The 23,761-nt window shown below is 23.7% G+C and overlaps 4 protein-coding genes across 6 annotated transcripts; 3 read left to right on the plus strand and 1 right to left on the minus strand.

The window, feature by feature from the left end:
* Nucleotides 1-7: 7 nt before the first annotated feature.
* On the plus strand, nt 8-5,371 carry LOC122497894 (sphingolipid delta(4)-desaturase DES1). 2 transcript variants are annotated; one of them, XM_043605284.1, is made up of 7 exons: nt 8-95; nt 405-630; nt 870-1,046; nt 1,112-1,251; nt 3,772-3,985; nt 4,179-4,390; nt 4,485-5,371. In XM_043605284.1, exons 2-7 carry the CDS (start codon nt 549-551, stop codon nt 4,623-4,625), a joined length of 966 nt encoding a protein of 321 aa, XP_043461219.1. In that variant the 5' UTR covers nt 8-95; nt 405-548; the 3' UTR covers nt 4,626-5,371. The 2 variants fall into 2 exon arrangements, with proteins under 2 accessions (XP_043461219.1, XP_043461218.1); XM_043605283.1 differs by lacking the exon at nt 8-95 and adding an exon at nt 218-233.
* A 2,154-nt stretch (nt 5,372-7,525) lies between these two features.
* LOC122497897 (protein SGT1 homolog) lies at nt 7,526-11,437 on the plus strand. The gene is made up of 5 exons (XM_043605287.1): nt 7,526-7,686; nt 7,797-7,907; nt 8,028-8,229; nt 8,357-8,556; nt 10,996-11,437. The coding sequence occupies exons 1-5, from the start codon at nt 7,645-7,647 to the stop codon at nt 11,101-11,103; spliced, it is 663 nt and encodes a 220-aa protein (XP_043461222.1). The 5' UTR covers nt 7,526-7,644; the 3' UTR covers nt 11,104-11,437.
* Nucleotides 11,429-12,824, minus strand: LOC122497896. Its single transcript, XM_043605286.1, has 2 exons — nt 12,544-12,824; nt 11,429-12,395 (listed from the first exon to the last, which is right to left on the minus strand). The coding sequence occupies exons 1-2, from the start codon at nt 12,709-12,711 to the stop codon at nt 11,583-11,585; spliced, it is 981 nt and encodes a 326-aa protein (XP_043461221.1). The 5' UTR covers nt 12,712-12,824; the 3' UTR covers nt 11,429-11,582.
* A 1,405-nt stretch (nt 12,825-14,229) lies between these two features.
* On the plus strand, nt 14,230-23,360 carry LOC122497898 (eukaryotic translation initiation factor 4H-like). Of its 2 annotated transcripts, none has more exons than XM_043605290.1 (5): nt 14,230-14,382; nt 15,397-15,543; nt 17,052-17,302; nt 17,482-17,745; nt 21,864-23,360. In XM_043605290.1, exons 1-5 carry the CDS (start codon nt 14,351-14,353, stop codon nt 22,013-22,015), a joined length of 846 nt encoding a protein of 281 aa, XP_043461225.1. In that variant the 5' UTR covers nt 14,230-14,350; the 3' UTR covers nt 22,016-23,360. The 2 variants fall into 2 exon arrangements, with proteins under 2 accessions (XP_043461225.1, XP_043461224.1); XM_043605289.1 differs by having other exon boundaries at nt 17,449-17,745; nt 21,864-23,317.
* Nucleotides 23,361-23,761: the final 401 nt, after the last annotated feature.

Here is a 23,761-nt window from a genome sequence, read left to right on the forward strand (position 1 = left end):
AAATTTCATTAAGTTTATAAAAAAACATCTGTTTATTGTCAACAAATCCTGTTATTGGTTTCATTTTTATGTGAAGTCTCATTGGTTGAAATAGTGTAAATAAAAGTTAAAAAACTCGTTTATTAATTTATTTGCGGCTCTCTTTCTCTATTCTCTATATAGTAGTAACCACGTAGTAACTATAAGCTATTAGACAGTATTATAACCTTACTTTTTAAACAACGCAACAAACAGTAACTGTGAACACCAATAATTAATTCAATTTTAACATTTGTTTGTTGTGTATTTTACTATATATTTTTTTGTTAAAAATATCTATTAAAGAAGAATTAATTTTTTAAAGCTTGTCACCTTAATTAATAAACGTTTAAACATTAATTACATCTTAATTTTTAACTAAATAGATACCGGTCACACGTATAGTCAACAGGAATTTTGTATTCCTATAAATATTTCTTGCCGGTAAGGTTAATTACGCTATCCATGCTAAGTGAAATTGCTGTGCGAGTTGATTTTTCTTTTCGATCAAATTTTATCAATCAAAAAATATGGGACAGCATGTTTCGCGAACCGATTTTGAATGGGTTTACACAGAGGAACCACACGCAAGTCGTCGAAAATTAATTCTAGGTAAAGTAATCATTTCTTATCTTTATTGACTACTAAAGATTATTCAAAGATATAATTTTATCAAACTGTTTCCACGAACGTTTCCGCATTTTTCTTTCCTTTTTATTAATTTCTGACATTTTTTCTTCCTCATAGAGGAAGTATTTTTTTATTTCTTTATCATTTCTGAAGTAATAATTCTACAACTATATTAGCAATAAAAAAATTAATTTATTAATTATAAATAATTTTTGTTACAGAGAAATATCCTCAAATTAAAAAGTTGTTTGGCTATGATCCCAATTTTAAATGGGTAGTCACAGGAATGGTTTTAGTGCAATTTGTTTCAATGTTTATAGTAAAGGATTTAAGCTATCCCATGTTATTTTTAATGGCATATTGCTTTGGCGGAGTCATTAATCATTCGTTAATGCTGGGTAATTTATATGCAAAATGCAAATTAAATAAAATTTTATTATTATTAATACAAATTTTTTTTTAGCTGTTCATGAAATTGCGCACAATCTTGCCTTTGGTCACGCGAGACCTATGGCCAATAAACTATTTGGTTTTTTCGCTAACTTGCCCATTGGAATTCCAATTTCTATTAGTTTTAAAAAATATCATCTGGAACACCACCGTGTATGTATATTAATGTAATATGAACTAAATAATATATCGCAAGCTTCGCACTCATCTACTAAAACCAAATATTTACTACTTTTTTTACGTTAGGCTACTATTTGGGTACTTTTTTTTAGATTTTAGCTACTAAAAGCTACTATTTCTGTTTTTTTTTATAATTTCCACTACTTTAAATTCGCTAATACTAGAATTCAAAAAACTATTCTCAAAAATTATAATCAAATTCTTTAAAACGATTCAATTATTTTCAAAAAATATTCGAAATTCAATTATTTTCAATATTTCTATTTTCATAAAACTTCGCAAAAGAATTCAATAGTTAAAAAAATTTTTTGATAAAATTCTAATCAAGAATTGAATTATTTTCATAAATAATAAAACTCATAGAAGAATTTCAATTATTTTTAATACTATGTATTTTAAATTAACTATTCGAAAAATTCAATTATAATCACAAATAAAGTTTTCCACGAGAATTCAATTATTTAAAATAAAATTTTCATAATATTTATTATGTTTAGAAAAAAATTAATTATTTAAAACAATGTTTATAAAATTCTTATGAAAAATTTAATTATTTTTAAAAATAACAAAATTTTTCACAGAAATTCAATTCTTTTTAAACATTTTAATAAAATTTTTCCAAATAATTCAATTGTTTTCATAAAAAATAAAATTCTTTTCAGGAATTCAATTATTTTTGAAAATTTTAATAACATTCATAGCAACTATTCAATTATTTTCATAAATAATAAAATTCATTGCAGGATTTAAATTCTTTTTAATACAATTTTACATGAATTGCTTAAAATATGTAATTAAAAATGTAATTTCAATTCCTGGAAAAAGTTAATTATTTTATTTAAAAAAATATTTTTTTTAATTCTTTGGAAGAATTCAATTATTATTTAAAAAAAATATTCAAATTTTTCACAGGAATTCAATTATTTTTAAATACTTTAATAAAATTGTTCGAAAGTAATCAATTATGTTAAATACAATTTTTATTAAATTTCTTTTAAATAATTCAATTATTATTTTAGATTTGAATAAAATTCTTCACAAGAATTAAATTATTTACATAAATGATTCTTAGAAAGAATACAATTATTTTGAGGCATTTTAATAAAATTCTTTGCAAAATTCAATTATTTTCATTAATAACAATATTCATCACAAGAATTTAATTATTTTTAAAAGTAATAAATCATTTATAATTAAAACTCTTCAAAAATTTGATTTTTTTATATTTGGTAAAAACTCAATTATTTTTAAAAGATTTTATCAAATTATTTTTTATAGATTTTACAAAATTTAAATTATTTTTGTTTTTTAATTTTACCAAATTTCAATTTTTTGGACATTTTTTAATTGTACATTTGTAAAACTTTTGTCTTTAAAAAATTATTTAAAAATATTTTTAAAAAATTAATATTAAGAATTTCTTGAAGGATTTTCGGAAACTAATTAAAAATTAATATATATATAATTGATTGAGAGATAAAGTTTAGTTAAAAATTGTAGAAAATAATTGAATTTTGGAAGAGTTATAGTTTTAATTTTTAGGAATTATTAAATTTCAGTAGTTGATTTTAAATTTTATTTCCCGTGAAAAAAGAAATAAGAAGTAGGTATTTAAATATTTATTTAGCAAAATTATTCAAGTTTTGATTAACTAAATTTAGAATTATTATTTAAATACAAAAATTCAGTTCTTTATAATGATTCTAACTGTCCCATGTTTTTTAAGTTATTAATTAATTTTCAAAAAATTATAATAAAGAAGTTCTTAAAATTAATTTTTCAAAAATATTTTTTTTTTATTGTAAATTTTCAAAATTTATTTAGTAATTTATAAAAATAGTTGAATTTGTTTCGAAGAAATTATTAAAAATTTTAGGAAATAATTGAATTTTATAGAAATATTTGAAACCTATTTGAATTCTTACGAGAAATTCAATTAAATATGTTTTGAAAATAATTGAATTCCTGCAAAGAATTTTACTAGATATTTATAAAAATAATTGAATTCTTGCGAAGAATTTTGACATTTATAAAAATAATTGAATTGTTTTGAAGGATTTATTAAGATTTTAGAAAATAATTGAATTTATTCGAAATATATTAAAAAATTAAATTCTTCTGAGGAATTCAATTTCAATTATTTTCAAAATTTGCAATTAATATTCTTCAAATGTTAATTTTCAAAAATTTTTATAAAACACTTTAAAAAAAATCAATTATTTTCAATTAAATTTTACAAAATTTCAATATTTATTGAAACTCTTTTCAATAGAAAATTTCGAAAGTAAGTTGCATTTTATACTAAAAATTATTGCAATATTCGGAAGAAAAGTCGAAATGGTCATGATTTTTGAAAATAAGTCGAAAAAAGTCGCATTTTTTGAAAATAGTAGAAAAAAGTTGAAAATGTTATAATATCCGAGGCTTGTCTTTATAATTTTTAAGTAACAATTATTAATATTAATAATTTTAAATAAATGATCCTTTTTACAGTATCAAGGTGACGAAAAACTAGACACGGATTTGCCGACTTTATTGGAAGCGAAATTATTTTGTACCACTTTGGGTAAATTTTTCTGGATTTGTTTGCAACCATTTTTTTATGCTTTCCGGCCATTAGTCACGTATCCAAAAGTACCAACCACTTTAGAATATGTCAATTTGGTTATTCAACTTATTTTTGATGGTCTCATTTGGTATTTCTTAGGTACGGTGAAAAATTTTCAAATACTTATAATTAGTAATTTTCAATACTCGCTAAATTTGAATCAGTGAAATTTCACTAGTAAAATATTTGAAATTTTACTCAAGTGCGACAGTTGCTTAATTTACCAGTAAAATTTCACTTATTCAAATATAGAAAGTGTATCGTTATGTTAACAAATATTTTTTTTTTCAAGGAGGTAAAATATTGGTCTACTTTATTTTTGGATCAGTTATGGCAATGGGTGTTCATCCAGTTGCTGGTCATTTTATATCTGAACATTATATGTACAAAAAAGGATACGAAACTTATAGTTATTATGGTCCTCTTAATTACATTACATTTAATGTTGGTTATCACAACGAACATCACGATTTTCCTGCTGTGCCAGGTTCCCGATTGCCAGAGGTAATAATATTTTCTTAAAATTAAATCTGTCTTTTAATACACAGATTTTAGTATTTTAACAAAATTTATAATTACTTGGTTTTTTTTAAATTAGGTAAAGCGAATAGCGTCCGAATTCTATGATAATTTACCACACCACGACTCTTGGGTTTCCGTTTTATACGATTTTGTAATGGATCCGGAAATTGGCCCATATGCTCGAATAAAACGAAAACATAGAGGTTTGAATTCATAGGAGCCTTAAATTAAAAAGTATTGACAAGAATTAATCATTATTTATTAGCTGTAATAAAACGAAATCGTCAGCCATGTAATTTAAACTATTTTTCTACGACGCTTTCATTTTACGCTGTGTAAAAGTTGAAATAGCATTTATTAAGAATCATGTCTGCTGTATTTGCAATTAGACGTACAATTTTCTTGTGTAAATAATAAATTAATCGTATAAAATTTTTATTCATTACGAAGCAGTGTGTAAAATAACTTTATCATTCATTAAGAAGCAATGATGAGAGTATAAATTTGAAGACGATTTTTAACTCTACTCAATGATTGTTATTATTTTGTAAAATTATCTTTATTTTTTCCTTTCAACTGTTCTTCGTCAAATATATTTTGTATATTACTTTTGATTTATAGACAATACATAATATATTTTAATTAAAAAATGAATTTATGCGCTGAATATGAAATTGTGAAAGTGAACTTTTTAACAAACTTTAAATAAATGTAAAGTTTAATTTAATTAATAGTAAAAAAAAAGAGGCTATATAATACAAACATAAATGTAAATAAAACTCTCTTTGCTGATGAGATTGAAAAAATTAACTATATATTATCTGTAGTCAACATATTTTTCTCTTATTATCTGTTTATGTATATATTCATACGTTAATATCAGTTAATGTAAATTAGCAACAATTCGCGCGCGGCTTACTTCTCCCTCACTTCTTTAAATAAAATCATCAATTTCGAAAATAATACCTAGAACGTAAAAATTCTTTCAATTTTTTTTTATAAAACTAAAATATGAATTGGAATATATATAGTTTAAATATTATTATAATTCTAATAATTATAATAATCATATGTTCTGACACAGGAAATTCAGGGAAAATTCAAAAATTTTTTAAAAATTCTTGTCAAAATTTTAATTATTTTCAAAAAATTTCCTCATTTCAATGATTTTTATTTACTATTTTAATAAAATTACCCAAAAGAATTCAATTATTTAAAAAAAATTAATAAAATTCGACACAAACCTTGAATTATTTTCATGAATAATAAAAATTTCACAGGAATTTAAGTATTTACAAATTTTTTATATAAGTTTCTTCTTAATAATTCTATTATTTTCAGAAATAATAAAATCGCAGAATTTCAATTATTTTTAATCAAATTTTAATCAAATTCCTTGACAAATGTAACTATTCTTAAAAATCTTATTAAAATTCGTCAAAAGAATTCAATTATTTAAAAATTTGATAATTAAATTCTTTATAAGAATTAAATTTTAAGAAACATTCAATTATTCAATAAAAAATTTAATTTGCAGGGTTGCCACAGGTCAGGGAATTCAGGGAAAAGTCAGGGATTTTTATTTAAGTAACTGGAAAAAATTGAATTTTGGAGAAGTTACAAATGATTGCAGAAATTCAATTATTTTCAAAAGTAATAAAATTCTTCGCAGAATATCAATTATGTTCAAAAATTAAAAAAAAAATCTCATAAAAATTCAATTATCTTTAAAAGTAATAAAATTCTTCTCCAAATTTCAATTATTTTCAAAAATTTTAATAAAATTCTTTGCAAAATTTCAATTATTTTCAAAAATTTTTTCTCAATTTAATGATTTTCAATATCTACAGTTTTAAAAAAAATTTTCAAAAGAATTCAATTATTTAAAAAAAAAATTTTGATATAATTCTAAGCAAACTTTGTAATAATTCAATTATTTTCATAAATATAATAACATTTTTTACAAAAATTCAATTATTTTCATGAATAATAAAAATCATCATAGAACTTCAAATTTTAATTAATTAAATTCCTCGAAAAATTTAATTATTCTTGAAAATTTTATTAATTTCTCGAAAAAATTCAAATTTGTTGATAAAATTCTTTATGATAATTTAGTTTCGAAAAACATTCATTTATTCAATAAATTATTTATTTTTGTATTTAAATAATTGAATTCTTGTAGAATTTTCCAATAAAAATTGATTTTCATTTCATAAAAATGAATTTCAGTTAAAATTTTAGATAATAATTGAATTTTAAAATCATTATAGCATGAATTTTTAAAAATACATAATTGATAAAATACATAATTGAATTATTTCGAAGAATTTTAACATATTTTTTAAAAATAGTTACATTTTTCGAAGAATTTACTTAAAATTGTATTAAAAATAATTGAAATCCTGTGAAGAATTTTATTAATTTATGAAAGTAATTGAATTTTTGCAATGAATTTTTTCAAATTTTTTTTTAAATAATTGAAATAATGTAAAGAATCTTATTATTTATGAAAATAATTGAATTCCTGCATCGAATTTTATTACATTTTTTAAATAATTGAATTCTTTTTTGAGAACTTTTATTAAAAAAGTAGATTGTGAAAATATTTGAATTTCAACGAAGAATTTTATTATATTCGTGAAATGTAATTAAATTCTTAGAAAAAAATTAAGAGAATAATTCCATTTTTCTAGGAATTTACTTTAAATTGTATTATAAATAATTGAAATCCTCAGAAAAATTTTATAATTTATGAAAATAATGGAATTCTTACAACGAATTTTATTATAATTTTTGTAAATAATTTAATTTTTTTTTGAAAAATTTTATGGAAATTAAAATGTTTATAAAACATGAAGATACCAATCACTCCGAGTCGAAGACACGGAGTAATCGTTATCTTTATGTTTTATAACAATTATTTTTAAAAATGATTAATTTCAAAAAGGTTTGAATTTGAAATTTTTGAAAATCTTGATTTTAAAATGAAATTTTAAATGACTTGATAATTTCCCTCACGAGTAAAAAAGTTATTTAAAAATTTGAAAAACAAAAAAATAAAAATGTTTTCCATTGGGCTCGTGATGTTTCGCACAACTTCGTTAATATTCGTTTCTGTCAAGTATTCTTTCTGTATCTGTTCAAGAAACAATACATTATTTTAAAAAAAATTATTAAATACTATATTTATATGTCAAATTGTTAACATCAATTATTTAAGTAAGTGTTGAAAAATGTCGGAAAATGCTAATGATTCAAATGACGAAAACAATGAGGTAAGATTCTTGTATTTATATACTTATTCATGTTTATTCCCCATAAATTCCTAACCTCAAATTTTATTTTGGTTCTAATAATTCAAATGAATTTGTATATTTCTTTTTAGATGCCAACTCCAAAAATAAAACACGATTGGTATCAAACTGAAACACACGTTTTTATAAATATTTTAGCAAAAAACGTAGAAATTGTAAAAGTCCACACAACAGAAACTGCAGTGAGTAAGCGTTTTACGTTGAATTTTTAGGATTTAGCAATGTTTTCTAACACTCAAACAAAAAAAAACAATTCTAATAATTTCTCCTGCGATGAAAATATAATGAAACAATATTTTTAGTTGAGCGTATCTGCAAAATTACCAAACGGAAGTGACTACAGTTTGGAATTAGATTTAGCCCGTCACATTGTACCTGATCAAAGTTCGCACAAAATACTTGCATCGAAAATAGAAATTAAATTAAAGAAACGAGATGGTCATAGATGGGCAAATTTAGAAGGAAATGCCGAAGAATCAATTGCAATACTTCCAATTCCTGATGGTAAATTATATATTTCTGATTTTAAAAATATAATTGATTTAAAAAAAAAACAGGTTTACATTCTATTAGGTTTTGTATAATTTATTCTTAAAATTAATTTGCTGAATAATTAAAAAAAATTTTGTAGTTATCCTACAATCTGACAATAAAGCTCCAAAATATCCAACCTCAAGTAAAAAGGTTCATGATTGGGATAAAATGGAAAAAGAAATCGAAAAACAAGAAGCCGCAGAAAACCCTGAAGGTGAAGCTGCCCTTAATAAACTTTTTCAAAAAATTTACGGCAACGGATCTGACGAAGTTAAACGAGCAATGAATAAATCCTTTGTAAGTATTATATTTTCTATCAATTTCAATTTTTAATATTGAAGTTTATATTCTTATCTAACATACAGGGCTCGAACTAGGTCCGTAATTTGCTAGAAGTCCCTAAAAGTCATTTTTTGAAAAAAGGTCCGTAAAGTACGTAATTTGATTGAGAAAAGACGAAAAGTTCGTCAATTGTACGATATAATTTGGAGAATTTTAGACAAATTACAAATGATTGCAGAAATTCAATTATTTTCAAAAGTAATAAAATTCTTCGCAAAAATTCAATTATGTTCAAAAATTTTTTTTAATTCAAATAAAAATTTCAATTATCTTTAGAAATAATACAATTCTTCTCCGAAATTCAATTATTTTTTCAAAGATTTTAATAAAATTATTGACAAAATATCAACTTATTTTCAAAAATTTTTCTCAATTCAATGATTTTTAATATCTACTATTTTAATAAAATTTTCAAAAATAATTCAATTATTTTCATAAATAATAAAATTTTTACAGGGATTTAATTATTTTCGTAAATAATAAAATTCTTTTTAGGAATTCAATTATTTTCATAAATAATAAAAAACTCATCGCAGAATTTCAATTATTTTTATAATACAATTTGAATCGAATTCCTCGAAAAATGTAATTAATTATTTTTAAAACTTTATTAAAATTTGACCAAAGAATTCAATTATTTAAAAATTTATTGACAAAATTCTTTATGAGAATTCAATTTTAAGAAACGCAATTATTCAATAAAATTGTTCTTTTTGTATTTAAATAATTGAATTCTAGTTGAATTTTCTGATAACAAATTATTTAAAAATGTATTTCAGTTAAAATTTTAGATTATAATTGAATATTAAAAGAATTTGAAAGAAAATTTTTAGAAGTAATTGAATTTTAAAAAGGTTTCGAATTAAAATCTTTGAAAATCTGGATTTTTCATATTTTTAACTAACAATTCTGTGGAATTAATTTTTTTGAGAAAGTTTAATTACAGATTTTTTTGTTGAAATTATATAAAGTTTTTATTTTCTAATTATATTTAATAGAAGAATTAACAAATAACTGAAATTTTGAAAAATTTAATTGTAAACAAATGAATTTGAAAATTCTCAAAGATCTTTTTCAAAAATTATTAAAAATAATGTATTTATAGAATAATTTTTGTTAAAAACACGAAAAAAAAATTTAATTTGAAAAAGTTTAATTTAATTTTTCTTATATTATTTTAAGTTTTTATTTATTTTTTTTTTATTATAAGAATTTAATTATTCAATTAGTTATTTGTTTTATTTAAATAATTGAATTCTAGTAGAATTTTCTAATAAAAATTGATTTAAAAATGAATTTTACTTAAAATTTTAGATTATAATTTTATAATTGACCATTAAAAGGATTATAGCGCGAATTTTTATAGAAATAATTGAATTTTGAATAGGTTTCAAATTTAAAATCTTTGAAAAATTTTAATTGTTCATACTTTTAACTATCAATTCTGTAGAAGAATTAATTTTTTTGAAAAAGTTTATTTCAATTTTACTTGAAATTATGTTTTTGAAGTTTTCATTTTCTAATAATATATTTAATTGGCTAATTTCCGAATAATTCAAGTTTTGTAAAATTGAATTGTAAACAAATGAATTTGTAAATTCTCAAAGAACTTTTTCAAAAATTATTAAAAATAATTGATTTATAGAAGAATTTTAGTTAAAAACACTAAAAATAAATATAATTTTGGAGAAATTACAAATTATTGCAGAAATTTAATTATTTTCATAAATAATAAAATTCATCGCAGAATTTCAATTATTTTAATTAATTTTTAATTAATTTTAATTAATTTTAATAATTAAATATTAAAAGCAATATAGCGTAAATTTTTAGAAATAATTGAATTTTGAAATTAATTTTTTTGAAAAAGTTTAATTGAATTTTTTTAAAAAATTATTTGAAGTTTTTATTTTCTAATATATATTTAATTAAAGAATTTACGAATAATTGAAATTTCGTAAAATTGAATATTGTAAACAAATGAATTTGAAAATTCTCATAGAACTTTTTTGAAAATTAATTGATTTACTTAAAGAAGAATTTTATTATTATTATTATTAAAATTCTAGAAAATAATTAAAATGGGAAATAATTTTGAAGAAGTACAATATTCTTATAATATAAAATAATGATTTTATCACTGGGCCTTTTATAATAATTATTATAAAACATGAAGAAATCGATAACTCCGAGTTTTCGATATCTTCATGTTTTATTGTTGAAAAATTTAATTTATAGTTTTCAGTAAAATGTTTTCTTATTTGACTCGTACTGGTTATATTTTTGTCAGTAATTGGTCCGTAAAGTCCGTATTATTTTTAAATACTTTTATAAGTTCTTGCCCTGAATATATTAATTTTGTCCTTAATTTGTTATATTAAATTCATAAAACAGCAAGAATCTGGTGGAACAGTTTTGAGCACTAATTGGAATGAAGTCGGAAGAGGAAAAGTTGACAAGAAACCTCCCGAGGGAATGGAATGGAAAAATTGGAATCCTTAGATTTTAATTTCTACTTGTCTTTGTTTAAATTCATTTTCACTTTTATCCACTTTTAGTAAATTATTTCGAGTTAGTTTTACATTAATTTCGCAAATACTAAGTTAAAAACTTTTAGTTAATTAATAATTAAGAATAATTTAATGCTACGATTAACTTGTATTACTGAATTTATCATAATTAGTAGAATAATAGATTTTTCCATTAATCATCATAAATTGAGTTCTTCGAAGCCTTACGCCTGTTAAAATTATATGCATATAAATTTAACAAATGTTTTTTATAAAAAAAAAGACTTGACAATTACTTAATAAAATAAAAATTTACATTTACATAATTATTTTTTTATTATATCCTTAAAAAGCGTAAGAAATTATCGTAAAATATTCATCAAGTTTAACTATTATACAATATTTTACACTTTACATCAACAAACTGCAAAATTCTATATCAACACTATTTTCTCTTTTACAATAATCTCTCTAAGTCAATGATCGTACCAAAATAAAATTAATTATTAATAAACCCGTCAAAAAATATGCGACGTGTTTACTACTCACTGTTAAACTAGAATTCATAGAGGTAGTACTTTCATTACTAATGTCACTAATTTTATTTTCGCCAAATGTAAAATTGGTTTTACTATTTATAAGTTGAATGATCTTTGAAAATTGTTGACTCGAACTTTCTTCGAGGGATTGAAAATTATTTCGAAAATTTGATTCATTTTTCTTTTGTGCCTCTGATATGACATTTCGAACATCAACAATTCTTCGATTATTATAAATCATTGATCCTGTTAATGATAAAATGGCAAGAAAAGCCGAAGCAAGAATTGAAAGATATTTGTATTTTTGCGCATTTATTGTTTGACTGTCGTGATATTCTTTAATAGCAGTTGCTAGTTGAGTAAAATGATCTCTTTCCTCATTTTCTAAAAGGTTCAATTGATTTCGTATTCTCGATTCTTCCTGAAGACCCTTATTCTCCATAATCGTGAGTTGCACATATTTTGGATCATCACGTTTTGTTTGTATTAATTCGGCGTAAACTTCTTTTAATTTATCATGTACAAGAGACGATTGACGATTTAAAATTCGTCGCTCATCTTGACATTTAAATAAAGAATCCTGAACTTGAATTACATGCTGTTTTGCAACTTCAACAGTGTCTAAACCTGTCAATTGTTGATACCATTTCCACCAATTTATCAATCGAACTGGAATCGGACTTGATGGTTTTAATGATTCAGCATGTAAATCTTGTATTATTGTTGTGCCAGTTACGTTTACGTGCTGAATATTAAGAATAATTATTACCAATTATTATCCTAATATGAAATAAACTATAAATTTTATAAACATTTCCATAAATATTCTTAAATAGACAAAGAAATAATAGAAAGAAAAAGCGTTTGGAATTCTTGGTATTATTTATTGTTACCTTAACGATATTTCCATATTTTTCAGACGCAACATTTTGAATAGTTGTCAATTTTTCTTGTGCTTTTTCCGAAGTTTTTTCAAGCACTGTCGACGCACTATTTAATAGTGCAGATTTATTTAATTGTTCTGTAATTACTTTTAATAATTGTCGGGAATTTTTGGCCATATTAAATGTTAATTTACATAAATATTACACATTTCTCAACATTATTCACAAGTATTTGTGTTTTGAACTTTGTTACTCTTTGCTTGAATAATAATACAATTTTGAGGTTAGATTGTACATTCCTAACTATATACTTTTATTATTCTTCATCGACAGTACAATTATTATTAAATGTGCAGATTCTTCATTTTTAATACGAAAAGTGTGTAATTATTGATTGAATATAATATAAAAATTTTATTATATTATATTTAAAAGATTTTAAGTAAAATAAAAAAAATAATATTTTAAACATTTTAAATACGTGCCAATCGTCGTACCAATAACACCCACCAATCAAATTACTCTCGTATGCTCTGAAACTAGCAGCAAGGGCTGTTTCGTCAGTTACACAGAGTTAACTTCAAGTTAACGATTATCCAATCATCAATTACATTCTGTTGGATCTAACCAATCAAAATAACGCGTCACTTTTGATTTTTGACTTAGATTACGTAAAATAAGTAACTTACGTAGACAATTGTAGAAAACCTAGAAAACCCATTTAATTTACATTTTCAAGATGGCGGCCATTAAAAGACAATTTAATTTAATTTATTATAATTAATTTTAATTTAATTTAATTAAAGGCAACCTGAAAAGTTTGCTTTGTTATATCACGTGACAAAATACATGAATGTACACCCAATAACATATGCTTTCCTTCCGGTTTGGACAACTTTTTTAAAAGTGGTGTGCCTTCTATAACAATGTTTTAAGTCTATGGCGTACTCAATTCCATTACGCCATAGACTTAAAACATTGTTATAGAAAGCACACCACTTTCCAAAAAGTTGTCCAAACCGGAAGGAAAGCATATGTATGTTATTGGGTGTAAATTACGTAGAAAACTCTTGACGAAAATTACCAAGTAATCTACATGTAAAGGCGCTTGTATACCTCCACGTTTCTGAGTATATTCAGAAACGTCCAGCGTTTTGATTGGCTTTTTTGGAAATTCCCTATGAGCATAGCCAATCAAAACGCTGGACGTTTCTGATATACTCAGAAACGTGGAGGTATACAAGCGCCTTAAACATCTGCGTAGTTTACCTTAGGTAGTTTACGTCCCCAACCCTGGGGCGGAAAACAGCCAAAAGAGTGTTGATTTCATGTCGATAAAGTAGATTTTAATATTGAGCGGGAAATTCAAAGCCACGTGCGACTTTAATCACTTTCATTTACTTTCCGACCATTTTTCTGATTCGAGCAAAATATTACCTGACACTTAATTAATTAGAAAAAAATTAAAAAATGTTCTGTGTCACTTTTTAAAAATTTCAGTAAATATTATTCATCGAGTTATTCATTTATTACGATACTTGAAGATAAAATGATAAAAAAATAATTAGATTATAAAAGAAATGAAAATTGATATACAAATGCCGCATTATTCTAACTTAAACCTTAAAAATAGTTACGTTTTTGAGGAAAAACTTTCTGAGTTAGTGGTTACGTTTATTTTTAATTTGTAAAAATAAGGCAATGTAATGATTGTAACTTAGAAATAATTGTTTGTTATATACCTTTGTGGAAGTGCCATTTGTTGGGAGGTTGCTCGTATGACCCGCGCGGTCCCGGTTAGTTTCGTGCATCCAACATGGCCGGTCGAGGTGGTTATGATGATTATAGGCAAGTATCTGATGTATTTTTCTTATTTAATAAGTTTTAAAGTTGTTTTAAAACCGGTGTTGTAATTAATTAAGTTCAATGTATCAAGATAGAGTTAGAAAACTGTCTTTTCAACTTGTGACGCGTGGTTTTAAGGTTAAGTCAATTCAGCCTCTAAATGAGCAAAGTATTTCTTTCCAAGCATATAAGAAAAGAACACGCGGCTTTATTTTGGCTAGTGCTTTCTTTTTTTGAAGCTTAATATACAATATTTTGCCACAATGTGACTTTTTCATCATCTTTTACATTCGTTTTTGTCAAGGCCAAATGAATCTCCCCATCGACTCCGAAATGCTTTTGCTGAAGCTTTTGGATTTAAATGTCATTTCTCGAGAATATTTTCTTTTATCTTTGCTTTTAAAATTGCTCACTTATATATATCTCTCTCTACTTTCTTACACAGTTCTCACTAACGTTTTTTATGAATTTTCCTTTCTTATACACAAAAATATTATAGTACTATGTACTCAGAATTAAATTTCATTGATAAAAATTTATGTAAAAGTATTTGCGTTAGTATTTACAAACGTTTGTTTAATCTTAATTTTATTTATTCTGATTTTTAGTTAATTGATTTGGCATTATTTATGTTAAATATTTTAATTATCCAATAAAATTAAATCTTTTTTTATATAAATGTGATAACTAAATTTATTAAATTAATTTAATATTAAAAATGAAACTGTATTTTGCAAATTATCGAGACCTGTGTAATTTTACAAGACGTGAATGTTAGAAATGATCTACGTGGCATTAATTTGAAATTATTTTTCATAGCACTGGTTTGTTATAAAACTCCGGAGCTTTTATAATTAAGAGCAATCAACGGATAATTACAGCATTGAATGTTTCAAGAAATTTATAGGGATGTAAAGAAAAGATTGTTTGTGATGCATTGTAAAATTGGGATATTTTTTTGAATTATAATTATTTAATTATTATTTTGTCTGTTAAATGAATGTATTTTATTCTCAGAGGTAGGAAACCTTTACCTACGGAGCCTCCTTACACTGCTTATGTCGGAAATCTTCCAAATGGAGTCGTTCAAGGAGATGTTGATAAAATTTTCCAGGATCAAAATGTAAAAGGAATTCGTTTAGTGAAAGATCGTGAAACTGATAGGTAATATATGTATTCACATTCTTTCAGGGCTCGAACCGGTGAAAGTATTTAAAAATACGGACTTTACAGACCAAAAATAAAAAATTACGGACCAATTACTGACAAAAATATAAACACTCCCAGTCAAATAAGACAACATTTTACTTAAAACTATAAATTAAATTTTTCATAACTATAAAACATAACTGAGTGATAAAATCATTATCAATTCAATTATTATTTTCAAGAATTCTTAACTAAAATTCTTCTTTAAATCAATTATTTTTAATAATTTTCGAAAAAACTCTTTGACAATTTTCAAATCCATTTGTTTATAATATTCAATTTAACGAAATTTCAATTATTTATAAATTCTTCAATTAAATATATATTTGAAATTATAAACTTCAAATAATGTAAAAAAAATTCAATTAACCTTTTTAAAAAAATTAATTACAAAATTTAATTATTTCTGAAAATTAGCGCTATATTGCTTTTAATATTGAATTATTAGCTAAAATTTTAACTGAAATTCATTTTTAAATCAATTTTATTGGAAAATTCTACAAGAATTCAATTATTTTATTGCAAAGATAAAGAATTTATTGAATAATTGAATGTTTCTTAAAATTCAATTCCCATAGAGAATTTTATCAACAAATTTTTAAATAATTGAATTCATTCAAAGAATTTTAATTCGATTAAAAATTGTATTAAAAATAATTGAAATTCTGCGATTAGTTTTATTATTTGTGAAAATAATTGAATTCCTAAGAAGAACTTTATTATTTTTGAACAATATTTAATTTTCGCGACGAATATAATTACTTTTGAAAATAATTGAATTTCTGCAATAATTTGTAACTTTTCCAAATTAAAGTTTTTTTTTCGTGTTTTTAACTAAAATTCTTCTATAAATACATTGAGAAGAAATTTATAAAAATTTTGTAAATAATTGAATTCCTGTAAAAGTTTTATTATTTTGTAAAAATAATTAAGGGTTTGCGTAGAATTTTATTAATTTTTTTGAAATAATTGAATTATTTTGGAAGATTTTATTAAAATAGTAGATATTAAAAATCATCGAATTGAGGAAAATTTTTGAAAATAAGTTGAAATTTTGTCAAGAATTTTATTAAAATTTTTAAGAATAATTGAATTACGAAAAATAATTTTATTATTTCTAAAAACAATTGAAATTGTGATGAGAATTTTTTAAAATTTTTGAATATAATTGAATTTCTGCGAAGAATTTTATTACTTTTGAAAATAATTGAATTTCTGCAATCATTTGTAATTTCTCTAAATTTATCCAAATTATATCGTACAATTTACGAACTTTCCATCCTTTTTGAATGATATTACGGACTTTACGGACCTTTTTTCAAAAAAACTGACTTTTACGGACTTGAAGCAAATTTACGGACCTTTTGCGGGACTTACAAACCTATAGGTTTGAGCCCCGTATTCTTTTGATAAATATTTTTGCATGTTTGTAATAAGTTTTTAATTACTGAAAATGTTTGCAGGTTTAAAGGCTTCTGCTATGTTGAATTTGAAAATTTATCTGATCTAGAACAGGCTATAGAACTTAATGGACTTGTTGCTATTGATGGTAATTCGGTAAAAATAGATGTTGCTGATGGTAAGCGAAATGATCGAGGTGGTGGTTTTGACAGAAGAGGTCGAGGGAATAGTGGAGGGAGCGGAGGATTTGGAAGAAGAGATGGAGGCGGCAGAGGTTATGGAGATGATTACAATAACGCACCCTCTTATTCCAGTGAGTCTGAAATAGCAATGTTAATTCATTTCTATGTCAAGTTTTCTCTAGATCTGCAAATTCTTAAAAAAGTGTTTTCAGTTTTCAAATATTATTTTAGAAATTTTTTTTTGTATTGAACTTATTCGTGTGTATTAACAATTCAGGAGGTAGATTCAATCCAAATCCTCCTATAACAGGGAGACTGGCCTACGACAGTGGAAGATCAGGAAGTGGTTTCAGCGGTGAACCTAGAGGAAATCGTGGGAACTACGGCCAATTTAATGAAGACGGTGGTGGTCGAGAGTGGTCTCGAGGAGGTGCTAGTGGTCCAGGAGGTGGTCGACCTGGTGGCAGTAGTTCATTTAGTGGAAGACCATCCCGTGGAGGAGGTGGTGGAGGTGGAGGTGGTGGTGAAAGAAAATCCTACCAGGATGATGCTTACATGAAAGAACCACCGCCAGGTCTGTATTATTTAGACTAATTTTCTCTTTCGACTTTCTTCAAAAAATCAAAATAAAGGGAAATTTCTTAAAAATTTAGGCTTCACAGTCTGTCCCCTATTTCCCTAAAAGTCCCCTTTTTTAATTATGGCCCCTAAACGTACCCTATTTTGAAAATTTCCCCTATTTTTTTCGTCGCAGGAAATCAATTATTTTCTATAATTTTTAAGTAATTCTGCAAAATAATTCAATTATCTTGATAACCAACAAAATTCTCCCCATAAAATCAATTATTTTAAGGATTTATAATGAATTTTTTTTCCAAAATTCAATTATTTTGGTAAATATCTCAAAAATTCTTCTCAACAATTCAATTATTGTCAAAAATTTTAATTAAATTCTTGGCAAAATTTCAATTATTTAAACAAAATTTAATAAAATACTTTGCACGAATTCAATTATTTTTATAAATTTTAATTAATATCTCGTCAAGAATTCAATTATTTTTATAAATAGCAAAATTTTTCGCCAAAAATTCAATTATTTTCAAAAATTTTAATAAAATTCTTTACAAAATTTCAATTATTTTCAAAAGTTTTTCGCAATTCAATGTTTTTAAATATTTACTATTTTCATAAAATTTATCCACAGATTTAATTATAGAAAAAACTTGTTGATAAAATTCTACGAAAAGATTCAATTATTTTCATAAATAATAAAATTTCATTTACGAATTCAATTATTTTCATCACAGAATTTCAAATATTTTTAATAAATACAATTTAAAATAAATTCCTTGAAAAATGCAATTATTATTAAAAATTTTATTAAAACTTCAGGAAAGAATTCAATTTTAAGAAACATTCAATTATTCAATAAAACAATAAAATTCGTTGCAAGAATTCAAATATTTTCATAAATAACATTTAATTCGTTGCAGAGAATCAATTATTTTTTAAAATTTTCAAGTAATTTTGCAAAAGAATTCAATTATCTTGATAAACAACAAAATCGCATAAATTCTTCCCATAAAATCAATTATTCTAAGGAATTTTAATTAGATTCTTTTCCAAAATTCAATTATTTTGATAAATATCCAAAATCATCACAAGAATTCAATTCTTTTGAAAAGTAATAAAATTCAATTATTTTCAAAAATTTTAATAAAATTCATGTCAAAATTTTAATTTTTTTCAAAAATTTTTCTTAATTCAATGATTTTCTATATTCTATTTTAATAAAATTTCCCAAAAGAATTCAAATATTAAGCACAAATTTTTATAGAATTTTACACCAACATTCAATTATTTTTTTTTAAAAAATAAAAATTCCACAGGATTTCAATTATTTAAAATAGAATTTACATAAATTTTTTCGAAAAAAATAAATTGTTTTGAAACTTTTTTACAAAATGATAAAAAAAAACTCTTTGCAGAATTTCAATTATTTTTAAGACAATTTTAATCAAATTCCTTGAAAAATGTAATTATTCTTAAAAATTTTATTAAAAGTCGTCGAAAAATTCAGTTATTTAAAAATTTGTTGATAAAATTCCTGTTGAGAATTCAATTTTTAAGAAACATTCAGTTATTCTATAAATTATTTATTTTTGTATTTAAATAATTGAATTCTAGTAGAATTTTCTAATAAAAATTGATTTAAACATTAATTTTAGTTAAAGTTTTAGATAATAATTGAATTTTGTAGAAGTTACTAATAATTGCAATTTTTGGAAATAATTTAATTTTGTAAAGATTTCAAATTAAAATCTTCGAAAATCGGAATTTTTCATATTTTTTAGTAACAATTCTGTAGAAGAATTAATTTTTTGGAAAAAGTTTATTTCAATTTTACTTGAAATTATTTTTTTAAAGTTTTTATTTTCTAATGTATATTTAATTGAAGAATTTCCGAATAGTCAAAATTTCGCCAAATTGAATTGTAAACAAATGAATTTGACAATTCTCAATAGAGTTTTATCGAAAATATTACAGAAAACTTTTATTTAAACCAAATATAATTTATTTGACTTAAATAAAAATACATTTATCTCAGATCGTTACGAAAGTTTAGTTTCTGAGTTGACACAATATTAAATTAAGAAACTGAGTTTAGTTTCGTGTCGACTCGAAAGAGTGACGCTAAAAACACCTGTTTTTTAGCCCATTTTTCGGACCGTGAATTTTTCAATGAAACATATTCTAAAATGCGCCGTATAAAGGGATATTAATTTCATAACCATTTTGAGTGGAGCATATCCTTTGTTTTTGGATATAGTGTTAAAATGGGGGTTTGGAGGGGTTAAAATACCAAAAATTAAATATGCTCAGATTCGCTGGAAACTGGTTACTCGGGGGTTTTCGGGGTCGCTGATTACGAATCCAATGTCAGTTTTTCAAAATTCAAAATGGCGGATCCAATATGGCGGACGACTTTTTCTAAAATTGCTCAGATTCGCTTGAAATTAATTACTCAGGGGTTTTCGGGGTCGCTGGCTACGAATCCAATATCAGTTTTTCAAAATTCAAAATGGTGGATCCAATATGGTGGACGACTTTTTTAAAAATCACATCTTATTGCTTGAAACTTGTTATTCAGGGGTTTTCGGGATCTCTGATTACGAATCCGATGTCAGTTTTTCATAATTCAAAATGGCAATAAGATGTGATTTTTAAAAAAGTCGTCCGCCATATTGGACCCGCCATTTTGAATTTTGAAAAACTGACATTGGATTCGTAATCAGCGACCCCGAAAACTCCTGAGTAACCAGTTTCCAGCGAATCTGAGCATATTTAATTTTTGGTATTTTAACCCCTCCAAACCCCCATTTTAACACTATATCCAAAAAACAAAGGATATGCTCCACTCAAAATGGTTATGAAATTAATATCCCTTTATACGGCGCATTTTAGAATATGTTTGATAGAAAAATTCGCGGTCCGAAAAATGGGCTAAATTTAGCGTGACTCTTTAATTAACCAAATAAATTTAGTTTCATGTCGACTCGATATTAAATTCTGTTAAATTCTACAAAGAATTCTATTAAAATTATGGACAATGATTATTTTAAATTCTTTTATAAATAAATATGGAAATTCTTCTCAAGAAGTCAATTATTTTCAAAAATTTTAATAAAATTCTTCTCATGAATTCAATTGTTTTCAAAGATTATTATTTAAATTCTTCAAAAAGTTTTCAATTATTTTCAAAATTTTTTATAAAATTCTTTAATATAATAAATTTTATTAAAATTTTAATTAAATTCCTTAAAAGAAATTAAATATTTTCAAAAGTTGTTAATACAATTCTTCGTAAAAATTAAATTTTAAGAAACATTCAATATTATTTATTTTTGTATTTAAATAATTGATTTCTCGTAGAATTAAATTATTGTTTTTTGTACTTTTAACTAACAATTCTGTAGAATTAATTTTTTTTGAAAAAGTTTAATTGAATAATAATTGATGTTATTGATTTAAAGTAGAATTTTAGTTAAAAATTCTAGAAAATGTTAATTGAATTGAAATGATACAAATAATTTTGAAGAAATTACAATAACAATATTCTTATAATAATAAACTAATGAATTTGTCAGTCGATCATCTTTAATTATTATAAAGCAGAAAGAAACGAGTCGAAGACTCGGAGTGATCCATTTCTTTATGTTTTATAATAATATTCTTATGAGGTTGTTCAATTTGAAAAGATTTGAATTTGAAATTTTTTGAACATCTTAATTGCAATGAAAAAAAAATGATTAAATATTTATTTTGAATAAAACTATTGATGTTTTCGTATAATTTTACTTTTGAAGAAATTTGTAAATAAATTTAATTAAACATTTTTTTGAGTGTCTAATAATTTTTAAGAGTGAATTAGAATATTTTTTAGGGTCAGGGAAAAATATAAGTCAAAGTTGTATTTGGAAATCAGGGAAAAGTGAGGGAAAAATAAAGTTAAATTTTTGTGGCAACCCTGTATAAATAAATGATATTTTTATCTTTATTTAACCAATTTCTATGGTCTCCTAAAAGTCCCTTATTTTTTAATTTTCAGTCCCCTATTTCCCCTAAAATACTTTTTAGGGGCACTGTGAAGCCTGTAAAGGGAAATTTCTTAAAAATGTAAATTAATTGTAGACACAAGCGGAAGAAAACGTCTTGTTCTCCAACCTCGAACAGTGGCGCTTCCCCTGAACACAATTGCAGAATCGAGTAAATCAAGCTCGATATACGGTGGAGCTAAGCCACGAGAGGAAAAACTCAAAACCGAGGACGGAGAAGAGAAGTAAAAAGCAAAACGAATGTCTTCAATAACCACTATATTATCATCAGTTCCCATTTTCAAAACGGGAATCGATAAAGTAAATCACCTTAAATGAAAAAAAAATCGTCAAATAAGTAACGTTAAGACTCTTTCGACTTCCTTGTACATCGTTGAGAAAACTCTCCATAGAAAGAAGGATCATTTCAATAAAAAAAAAAAGAGAGAGATTCATTTTTATAAAATTTGTGGAGGGATTTTTTTCTCGAGACTAATGTATACATAACGAGAAAAAAAATAGGTCTATGTGGTACATAATAAAAATTTCAGAAAATTAGCGTCATTTTACAATTTTCATCACACACACAACAAAAATTGTCATAGAAATGGAAAAGTTTTATGCAAGGATATAAGAAATGTATCAACGTGTCTATTTCAAATAACGACGCTATACATGTGAGACATGATCATTGAAATGCTACAATTTACAGGTACATTTTGATATTCGTGTAAATTAAAAAAAAAGTAAAGTTTGTGTCTGTTTGTAATAACGTCAAGGGTACATGTACAAATTATGAAAAAATGTGTAAGTGCGCATGGTGCAGTAAAATTCACAAATGCCTTGTTCTTGAACTTGATCCTAAACAATAAATAATAATTTTATTGATTTTATTGTTCAGGAGTAATTTCAAAGCAAAAGGCATTTGTAAGTTTTACGTACAAAAATCTCCCTTTAAGCATTTTACAATTATTTGCAAATTAACAAAAAAAAAAAAAAAATCGTACACACATACACAAAGAAATAATTAAAAAAAAAATACATGACCGTGATGCTCATATAAGAGAGTACAAAAAAATCGAAATAATCCCCGTAATCCTTACACCATTTTTTTAAAAATGTTTGTTTCGTAATTCTAATTTACTGTAAAAATGTTAATTAACTGGTAAAACGCTTAAACAATTGTTGCTGGCCGAAATAATGCTTCGAAACAATAATTGTTTAGAGCATCAATTTAAGTGGATATTATAAATGCTCGGTAAAAAAAAAGTGAAAAGGAGATAACGTCGAGTGAACAAAAATTTAAATGGCAAAGCCTTTTTAACAGTGTATTAATTTTTGTTTCCTTTCTTGTCATTCGAGAAATTGGACAATGTTTACGAAATTGACGTAAAAAAATTATGCAAAATAAATTTAAAAAATCATGGAATTAATCACGTTATGTAAAACTACGCTTGTATATGGTACTATTTCGTAAATAAAGTAGTTACTACCGTGTAATGTGTCGTGAGGGATAAACAAAAACAACTGATAAAATCATTATTTATATAATTTTTATTGTCAATTAATACAAATCAAATGTAATATCACTTAACTCTTGATGCTTATTAACTTCTAATTTTTATTTCTTTTGTTAAGTCTTTACTTTTATCATTTACGATTTTCAAAATTTTTGTCTATATTATAAATCATTATATCATTGATAAAATGTCGAAAAATTTATTATAATTGAAATTTTTTAACTTTTTCAACTTATTTCTATTTAGATTTATAATTATACTTACAGAAGTAATCCTCGAGAAGTAATTGTTTGAAATAATATTTAATAAAGTAATGAAACTTAAAAAGGTTTTTAAACTTTTTATTTAATGAAAAAAAAATCATTTAAACATTTAACTTTTTTTTTAAATTCTATATGTTGAGAAACCTGGAAAACCTGGAAAACTCAGGGATTTTTGATCGAAATCCTGGAAAATTGTTGTTTTCTAAAGTTAT

The sequence above is a fragment of the Leptopilina heterotoma genome, unplaced genomic scaffold (assembly GCF_015476425.1).
Source record: "Leptopilina heterotoma isolate Lh14 unplaced genomic scaffold, ASM1547642v1 Lhet_14, whole genome shotgun sequence".
Classification (NCBI taxonomy): Eukaryota; Metazoa; Arthropoda; class Insecta; order Hymenoptera; family Figitidae; genus Leptopilina; species Leptopilina heterotoma.